The 10,324-nt window shown below is 54.5% G+C and overlaps 1 protein-coding gene across 1 annotated transcript; it reads right to left on the bottom strand.

Moving 5' to 3' along the window:
* Window positions 1–479: 479 nt before the first annotated feature.
* Window positions 480–10,324, bottom strand: Efna2 (ephrin A2; the record flags this gene model as incomplete). The annotated part of the gene is made up of 4 exons (XM_027419391.2): window positions 480–1,706; window positions 1,891–1,956; window positions 3,416–3,729; window positions 10,245–10,324. Coding segments are annotated over 4 exons (582 nt in total), but the record flags the coding sequence as incomplete, so codon positions are not given.

Below are 10,324 nucleotides of genomic sequence, written 5' to 3'. Positions count from 1 at the left end.
CAGCTCCCAAGTGGAGCTGAGCTGAGGAACCCTAGGCCTCCCTTCCCAGAAAGAGACAGAGATAAACATTACCATGGCTCCCACATACCTGAGTCACATGGGGAAACTGAGTCACAGAAATGTTGCCTGGTGATGGAGGTGTCTCAGAACCGTTCATCTATCATGTATGGGGGGGTGTACACATATAGAGGTCAGAGGGCAGTCGTGTGTCAGGCTCCCCTCCCACCGTGTAGAGACAGTCTTTTGTTTGCCTGTCTAAAGCAAGCTCCTCCACCGCTCTGTGCTGCCATGGTGCCGTGACAGGCAAGCACCTTCATGCCAGGCTTTTGTTAGAGAATCAGGGTGATCCCTACCTGCCCTGTACCCTGAGATCAGACAGGAAGTAGCAGGAACTGTGTCCCCAAGCAAGGAACTCCCAGAGCCCCCACACTGTCCCAAATTCTAACACAGCCCTGACAGAGGGAGACCCACACCTTACAGACTGTCTGTCCATTTTATTATAAAAAATACAGACTTCAAAGCTGATTGACGAGGGGCGGGGTCACCCAACTCCCCACCCCTACAAAAGCCCCCCAGCCGCCCCTTGCCACGGCGGCCATCCACAATATATATTTATATAGAATATATATAAAACACAGAGTGAGGAAAGGTGGGTAGAAATCCGTAGAAACGTGTGTGTGGCCAGCTTCACTTGGTCCTTTGCTCTTTCGGTATTTTTGGTAGGCAGCTCCCTTCCTTTTCAGTCCGTCTTTTTTTTTTTTTTTCCCCTTACAAACATTACTAGGTCACATGATCAAGGGGGGGGAGGGCTCCAACGGACAAGGGAAAAAAAAATGAGTTTATTGCAAAGTGTTGTTTATATCCTAAAAAGTCCACCCCTCTTTTCCCCAACCAAAATAAAAGTCCCCTCAAATCGCAGGTCTGAAAAAAAATTTTTTTGAAGAACTTCCATTCTGTCCTCAAGAATACATTAAAATAAAACACAGTACACATTTGCTGGTTTCTATTTACAGAAATAAAACGTCTTCCAGGCCTTAGAGCCGGTTGTGCCTGGTGGCGGGGCCCGGGTTGCGGGGTGGATTGCAGGGCTGAAGGGCTTTCTGAGATGCTGAGGGAGGAGGGCTTGACAGTGGCTAGAAGAGGGGGTATGAGCCCCCAGGGCCCCAGTGAGGGGCTGGCACCATGCACCCTTCCGGGTCAGACAAGTCTGTGGTGGGCTCCGTCGGGGACCCAAATAGCGGTACACAAGGAGTGGCTGGAGATCCTTGGCCCACTCACCCTGCTGGCTTGTTCCAATGTCACCAGCAATATCAGGGAATAAATTAAATTAAAAGAAAACCTTCAAGTCTTCCTGACTGAACTAAAACAACGCTAGGAGGTCTCGAGCTCCCTGGCAACCATAGAGAAAGTGGCTCGGCCTGGATCTCCTCCTCAGGCATCGGACCTGGGGTTGGTGGGCGGCCTCCTCCGGTGGGACAGCACCATGAAAGAGAAGCAGCAAGGGTTTTTGTCTCAGAGGTGGCCACGGTGGGTCCGAGGGACAAGTCGACAGGTCCAGGTGGGGCTGGTGTCCTTGTCCTGACACTAGGAGCCCAGGAGGGTCCACAACACAGGGACCGTGGTGAGGAAGAGGTGGCAGCCGCCCAGGCCACTGCAGGAGCTGTTACTGGTGAAGATGGGCTCTGGGGCCTCATACAGGGTCTCATCTGTGGGGACACAGGTGACAGGGCCTTCAGCCAGGTTGCATTGGGCTGGGCACTCTCAAAGGTCCCAGGCTTAGGGGATGGGGCTGGGACGGGACTCCGTGACCCTCAGTTCTTTGGATCACTTATAGGGTCAAGGGTGGGGTGAGGAGACCTGGGTCCTTCCCATGCCCTTAAAGACACTCACTGGTTGGACGCACATAAACTTTCAGCCGCAGGCAGGGCCGGTCCACGAGGTTGGGAGGTGTGGCAGCTGCAAGAGAGGGCAACCTCCTGGGGGCTCCAAGCTCCCTTCTCCACATTGCTGACCCAACCCATAAAACTCCTAACCATGTGTCAAAACCCAACATACAAAGTCCTAGATTTTCTGGAAGACTCTTCCATGTTTCCTCCATCCAAGCCTGACTCCAACGGCTGAGTTATGTCTCACCCAGTGACAGGGTGAGATTTTATTTATTTACTCCTTTATTGATTTGAGACAGGGCCTCTTTTTTGCAGGCCTGGCTGTCCTGAAACTCTCTTAGACCAAGCTAGCTTGAAACTCACTGAGCTCCCCTGCCTCTGCCTCCCATTGCTGGAATTAAAGGCGTGCAGCACAGCACACAACCGAGGGTGGCATTTTAAAGAAAATAAAAACAAAACAAAATAAGGGCTGAGGAGGTAGCTCAGTGGGTACAGCAAGCACTGGCACTTGTGTTTGGATCCACAGCACAGGCATGTGGAGGAGGCAGAGCAGGAGAGTGGCCTGGCTCACTGCCAGACTCCAGGCGCAGTGAGAGACCCTGGAAACAGTGAGGAAGGACACAGCACCGTCTCTGCGTTCCTTGAGCCTGGGCATGCACATAAACATGTGTACACGAAAACACATAAACAACTCAGATACCTGGCTGTGCACACTGCTGTCCTGGCAGAGGTGGAGGGGAGAGGGACAGGGGACAATGTCCTCCTCAGCTCCCTATGAAGTTTGAGGCTATCCTGGGCTATTGAGGGTGGTTCCTCAGCAGCTTGGACGGGAGCCTGGACTGGGGAGACCTGCAGCCCATTGGACTGACTCCTGGTATGGGGACACCACCTCACAGCCTGTTCACCACCAGCCACCATCCCCCATCCCCCATGCTGGGATGGGAAGATTAAAAAGCACTAAATAAAAATTAACACTGGTTGCGGAAATGGAAGGAATCATCACGCTCTTTATCTTTCTGGAATTCCCATTTCTAAAAGAAAAATAATATTTTTTCTTCATATTCTGGGATTTCATTGTAAACACCTTCTGCCCATCCCCACCCAATTCTTTGAATTAAAAGGAGCAGAAAAACCAGGCGTTGGTGGTGCACGCCTTTAGTCCGGGCACTCCGAAGGGAGAGGCAGGTGGATTGCTGTGAGTTTGAGACCAGCCTGGTCTACAAGAGCTAGTTCCAGGACAGCCTCCAAAGCCACAGAGAAACCCTGTCTCGAAAACCCCCCCCACCAAAAAAAAAAAAAAAAAAGAGGAGGAGAAAGAAGAAATGGAGTTTGGTGTAGTTTAATTTGACATAGCGGGAAGGCAGGGTATCGGCTCAAGACCCTGCTCCGCACTGGGCTTTCTTGAGAGACAACTCAGAAATGGGGATCCCTCCATCTCACCCTCCTCCTTCTCCCAGGGCCGTGGGTCATGGGTTTGGACAAAAGTTGGGAAGGCTCTGTCTGCCTCATTTTCCCACTTGGCTACTTACAGATGTAGTAGTACTCGTGACCAGGACGGAACTCAAAGCCCAGGGAAAAGGGGGTGAAGAGTTGGAACTTCTCTGAGAACTTGAGGGGCCCCCCTGGCGCTGCAGGCCGGTTGCATTCCCAGCGCTTGAAGCCTCGCTGCCGGTGGTCACAGGATGCGTGGCCCTCGCCGTTCACCATGTACAGGATGTACCGCTCCATGCGCTCGGCCGGGGGCAGCGGAGCCCCGTAGTGTGGGCAGTAGATGTCCAGATAGTCATTGATACTCACCTCCACTGTGTAGCCACCACCGTCACCCAGGGTGCCCACCTGAAACCTGCAGGGGGAGGGCTGGTCAATAGTCAGCACCAGGATAGACTGACAAGGTCCACATCCCCACCACCCCTACATGACACCAACTTCAGCCTCAGTTTCCCTGCAAGGAGGCAGAGCTGGGAGGGAAGGGTACCCGATCCCCTCTCAGCCTCCTGCAGGGTTGAACCATCTTGCAGGCATCTAGAGATCAAGCCAATCTTCTACACTGTATGACCCCAGGGTGTTTCTTGCCTTCTCTGTGCAACTTCTTGAGACAGAGTCTCTTGTAACCCAGGCTGGCTTTGAACTCCCAAAGTAGCCGAGGATAACCTCGAACTCCCAATCCTCTTGCCTCCACTTCCTGACACTAGGGATAATGACAGCATTGCACGATCTCTCTCTCAGTTTCCCTGGCTTCCAGCCAATCGAATTCCCCCCACCCCAGTCCTGCCTTCAGCCTCAGCCCAGGCAGTCACCCGCTGTCCCCAAGCTGTCCTCTGGAGGGGGCAGGCCTGACCCAGCTGCATCGTAGAGGATGGAGGTCGGCCTGTGGGCTTGGACAGCGGTTCACTTCCATTTCTGCCTCAGGCTATGGCAGCAGGAACCCTCAGATCTCCCCGAGTGTCCCCTGGGTCCCTGCCAGCCGAGGGGGGCAGAGGGGGCCCTGTGAGAACCTTTATTAGCATATAAAAGCCTGGTAGCTGGGTGTGGGAGGGACTGCCTCAGGCTCCTTCACCTCCCAGTACAGCTGGGGAAACTGAGGCCTAGCTCCCTGCAGGGAATGGAGCACCCCAGTGCATTGGTGCACCCTGGATGGGTGGGATCACTGCAAGGCACTGCGGTGGCTGAGGGTCCGGAGTTCAAGGCCATCTTCAGCCACACAGAGAGTCCAAGACTAGCCTGGGCTACAAGAGACCCCATCAAGAAGGGGGGCGCTGGTGGCACAGGCCTTTAATCCCAGCACTCGGGAGGCAGAGGCAGGCGGATCTCTGTGAGTTCGAGGCCAGCCTGGTCTCCAGAGCGAGTGCCAGGATAGGCTCCAAAGCTACACAGAGAAACCCTGTCTTGAACACCCCCCCCCAAAAAAAAACAATAGCAGGGAAGATAAACTACTCCTGCTGCTCCCAGGCTTCCGCACCGGCATGAGGCCCCAGCATGAACATAAGATACGCATACTGCATGGCTCAACCATGGACTCGAAGATTCTTAGAGCCTCAGTTTTCCACACATTCAGGTGTAATCCTCAGCCACAGGAGAGGTGTGTACACCTTACACTCCCATGATGGGTGACAGGTTCTAAGAGGACCTGTAGAGCACCTCTCTCAGTTTGTACCTTAGTGTCTGGAGTACCCCCGCCCCGCCCCAACACCGGCACACATGCTGTGGGTGCTGGTATCAAACTCAGGGCCTGATGCTCCCAAGGCTCTTTATCTACAGAACCCTCTCCCACAGACAAGGACAGAAAAGGATACTGCCCCCACCCTCTTGTTCCAGAGACAGGGCCCTCACTGACCCTGAACTCACCCTCAGACAGCACTGGTGTTACAGTGGCTCAGAGACAGGCCCAGCCTTTCTCATGGGTCCTGGGGATTTGAACTTGGGTCTTCCCGTGTGAACAGCAAACTGTCTTACCCACTACTCAGCTGCCCTCCCAACACTCACTCCTCATGGACTAAACAGACTAACAGAATTACAGACACTGGTCCTCAGGAGACCATGGCAAAAATCTGCCAGCTCACGGTCTCCCCAAATCCACGGCCAGCTGTTCTGAATATAAACCAGACCCCAGATTCAGAGGTCCAACACCATCTATCTCTCCCTGGCATCTCAAAAGGGCCCATGGTCGCTCCGGGTAGCAACACCTCAGGTCCTGTGTCCCCTGCTCACCCCCTCCACAGAACTGTCTCCACCTTAGGGCCTTTGCACATGACCAGAGCAGTCCTTGCATCCCAGGGCACGGGCCATTAACCACAGTTGTTTTCTGTGTCCTGCTCTGTAACTGTGGCCAACCGACCCCACATACAGTGGTGTTCAATCCATGCTTGTTGCTTGAACAAGTGAATTTTGTAAAAGCCAAGGGTTGGAGGCCTTTGGGATCAACAGGGAACAGTTCCAGGGTGGGTGGGGTGAGGACTCCAGGGGCACCCCTACCCCACCAGATGCGGGTGAAATATTCCCTTTTCTTTTTTCTCTCTTTGGCCCTAAATTTGTACCAGTCTTGCAATGTTAGCATTCCTGGTTCCAAGTAGATGAGTAGCCAGGAGCCAGCACCCTACCCTTGCACCAGCTGGTGTCTGCAAGGGTGTTGGGAATGGTGGGGGCCCCACCCCTAAAACAACAACTGTGGAATCAAGACAAAGCTTGAATCTTCCCTCTGCTTAAAGATACAGAAAAGCAAGCAGATGGAGAGAGATACATTCACTAAGGGGTTAATGACTGTCCTGAGACTTCTCACACCTAGGCCTTGGTCCCTGGTGTCCGCTCCTTGAAGCAATCTTTCTACCCTATGATCTTGCCAACTTCTCTCCTGGGGATCCACGTGAGCTGGTGAGAGGCACATGGGGACGTGTAGCCCAGCAGGAACCACGACCATCCAGTGTTCACTTCAGATACAACGACACAGGGAGAGTCTTATAGACCATATTAGGACGATGCTGGACCATGTCTTCTGCCCATGAGGACAGGACACAGGGACCCATGGGGTCCCCTGCAGACCAGCCTGCAAGAGAGACTGGGGTCAAATCTGCATGAAGACAAGAAATGGCAGGACCCAGGCCTCACGTATCCCATGCTAGTCTCTAATTCACTCTAGCTGAGGATGACGCTGAACTCCTGATCCTCCTGCCTCCACTTCTCCAGTGTTGGGATGGTGGGCCTTCACCATCATGCCTGGTTTCTATGGTTCCAGGATGGAACCCAGGGCTTCCTGTGTACTGTGAGCCCAGACCCAGACCTTTTACTTACTTATTTATTTATTTGGAAGCAAGGTTTCATGTCGGTCAGGCTGGCCTGAACTTACAATAATCCTCTGCCCGTTTGATACCCAGTTAGCAGATGGCCCATCTACTACCAAAGGCACTCGTCTTGTCTCTGGCAGTGGCCTCAGTTTTCCTCTGAGCACCTCGATCATCTCTTATTCTTCAGATCCACACAGGCACTCAATAGCTCTGCCACTCCCCAAAGGTCTGCCAACCACCAAGTCCTCAGAACCAAACCATCTGGCCCTTGCCGAGCACTCCATGCACCCCTAATCTTGGAGGACAATCTCTCTCTCTTTGTTTTTAGAGACAGGGTTTCTCTGTGTAGCCCTGGCTGTCCTGGAACTCCCTCTGTAGACCAGGTTGGCGTTGAACTCACGGAGATCCACCTGCCTCTGCCTCAGCTGGCGTTAAAGGTGTGTGCCACCACTGCCTGGCAGAGCACAATCTCTTGCAAAACACAAAGACTAACACATGGCCAGGTCCACTTCAGGCAGAGTGAGGCTGGCAGAGCCCGAGACAGGACCCAGCCACACTCTGCTACAGAGAACGCGCCTGCCTCAGAAACCAGGCCTGGACCAGCGTCATCATCTTCCTATTCAGGTGTCCTGGTGAGTGACAGACAGCACTACTGCCTACATGGAGGTCACCTGGCATGGGACACCAGATTGCCCCATTCCCAGAGCCTGGCCAGGCTCAGCAATGTCTCAGAGGTGGGTGACATCTGCAGTCATCTCATGTGAGGCTTGCTTTGGATCCTCATGACCCATCTGCAGGGAAGACCCACAACTGGTAAGACCACTTCTGTGGATGGCCCTGTGGCTGCCGGGCCCACACCAGCCCTTGGCACACTCCACACATGGGTGAGGCTCACACCCCAACACACACTCTTACATGTATGCCACATGCAGATCTGTGTGTACACCCGCACTCTAGCTTATACATACACGTTCCCTTGTACAATCATGCGTACAGGAAATCACCCCAGCTTGGGATGCTGTATTACATACACACATGCACTGCGGCAGCCAGCTCCATGCAGACACATACTCTGGGTCTCCCGGTGTTGTGGATGAGAACATGCACCCACATGCAAAGCCACAGGCCACTGCGGACTCCGTGAACACTGGTACATGAGCTGCTGGACAAAAGCCACGAGCTGCGGCTAGGCCACAGATCGGCTGAGTGGTTCATGCCCGGGGTGGGGCGTCCCAGTCAGCCCCCGACGAGCAGGAGATAGCTGGAAACAGGTCTAGAGACCCCCAGAGGTCAGGGAAGGGTGTCCAGCAAGGTGGGATGGTCAGACAGACCTGAGCAGGGGCTTTTGGGGGTGCCTGGGAAAGTGGGTGCGGGGCTCCATCCATAAGCCCCATTGTGGGTGTCCAGGCTTCCCTGAAAAACCACTGCCATAACAACCTTTGGGCAGATGTGGCTGGCCAGGTGGCAGAGAGCATGGCTAGCGTGTGTGTGTGCATGTGTGCGTGTGTGTGTGTGTGTGTGTGTGTGTGTGTGTGTGTGTCCTCCTAGTCACGCAAGCGTCATGTCCTACATGAACATGGGTACTCTGGAACAGGTCCACCCCACCCCCACTTCTGTTCACAGTGTCTTTTGTGTGTGACCTGTGTTCATGTTCAGGGTCCCAGCACCCCCCTCATCGCCTCTGTTTAATGTCAGACCCCCCATCCTGTGTCACACACCAGGCTGGGATGTCGATCTTGCTAGCTCCCCAGACTGTACCCCCATACCGAGTCCCCTAGGATGCCCGCCCAAAATTGTCCCTGTACAAACCACCCATTAACACCCATTGAATCGTAAGACCCCACAGCATGTGCTGTATCAATGACAAGGTTCTGTGGCACAGCGGTTATCTGTCCTCAGGCCCGACTGTGGGATGCCCAGCAGGGTTACCCACAGAAAAGAACCCAACGAATAGACAGGGACCCGAGGAGCCCTTCACACTCTCTCTCTCTCTCTCTCTCTCTCTCTCTCTCTCTCTCTCTCTCTCTCTCTCTCTCTCTCTCTCTCGGGTTAGCTCTGCTACCTGTCTGGCAGGCTATCCTCTCACGGCTATCCTCTCACGTAGCCTGTCCCAACACACAGCAACAGGAGGTGGCTAGCCTGAACTGGACCCTGGTGGTGATGGAGGATCCCTCTTTCCTTCCTGAGCCAGGGTTCCAGCCTGCAGCCCTGTGTCCCCATGGTAAGTGGGGACATCAGGGGCGGCCATGACCCCTTCTCTTGGTCCCCATATCCCCTCCATCCTCTTGTTTTTTTTTTTTTTTTTGTTGTTGTTTTTTTTTTCCAGACAAAAGACAGGCCACGCTGGGGACAGAGACTCTGCAAGCTAAAACCAGAAAACTTAGGCCAAGGAAGCGCAGCTCACCCGGCTCCCTGCACGGCCACTGAGTCTTAATCAAACCCACATGTGACCAGCATAGCGGGCGTGCATTGGGGGGGGCACTAAGAGGTGGCCCTGCCAGGTCCTGCAAGGCCCTGAGGTCCCTGCTCTCAGCCCTAGGGAACCAGACTCCATAGCCCTGCCTTGGGGCAGGGGACTGTCAGAGAGCTCCTACCCCCATGGAGAGACACTGGTGGCCCTTGTCCCATAGCGCGCCTCAAAGACCAGCTTTTATGCAACTTTCCATCCATGGATCAAGAGGGCATCCTGGCTGATGTAGCCGGATTAGCTCCTCACCGGCAGCACTACACTGCACCCAAGCCTCAAAAAGCCCAAAGCTGGTCTCCCAGGAAATCCTCTAGACGGCACCCACCTCTGAGACCCTGTAATAATCCAGAAGGTTGTACACTGCTCGGAATGTGGTCAGTGGCTACCAAACTTTTCTCACTCAGCCTGTAACAGAGGTTTCTGCCGTGTCCCTGACTCTACTCAGTGTCTGGCAGGGTTTGACCCACAGGGTGCCGCTGGACAGGCAGGGCCGGTGCCTCTGCTGGGTGTGGCAGGCTGGGCACTCAGCTACCAGGGTCTCCAGTCCTAGCTCCAATTCTCTGGCCATGACCTTGAGGCAGCACCTTCTTGCACCCCCTCCTGCACCTCAGTTTCCCCAGCAGCTAAAAAGGTGTAAAACGATATACCCAGGTTGCACCCCTCAAACTGACCTCTACCTCTTTGGTGCCTGGGGTACCCTCTGTTCCTCTAAAGTGTCTGGGGAATTGGAGCACCCCCTTGGAGCAAATGGAGGGGTAGAGAAGGGACGTTACAACTTCCCCAAGTTCATCTGGGGACCCATAGATAAGACTCTCGGAACCTGTCCCAAAAGATCCACGTCCGGGGACTCGGCGGGTGTAAGGGGGGTCCCCAGGGATCTCCACCAAATCCTCAGCCCTCCAGGGTGCTCCCTCCTCCAAGAGGCCAGGGGTTCAAGGGTGTCTCCCCCGTGCAAGTCCAGCGAAGGAACTCCAGCGTGTGAGGGCGCAGAGGGCTTCCCCTAAAGTCCAGGAGCCCTGGAGGGAATACTAGGCACCCATGAAGTTCAGGGGGAGGTCTGTGCGTTGCAATCCCCAGGACTAGAGTTCCCGGGGGTCCCCCCTCCGAGCTCACCTGGGGTTGCTGCGGTTCCAGTAGACTGCGTAGCGGTCAGCGTTGGCGCGGGCCGGATCCTCGTTGCGCGCCCGCAGCGG

The sequence above is a fragment of the Cricetulus griseus genome, chromosome 5 (assembly GCF_003668045.3).
Source record: "Cricetulus griseus strain 17A/GY chromosome 5, alternate assembly CriGri-PICRH-1.0, whole genome shotgun sequence".
NCBI classification, from domain to species: Eukaryota; Metazoa; Chordata; class Mammalia; order Rodentia; family Cricetidae; genus Cricetulus; species Cricetulus griseus.
Note: the sequence above shows the minus strand (reverse complement) of the source record. Positions and strands in the feature narration are given on the sequence as shown.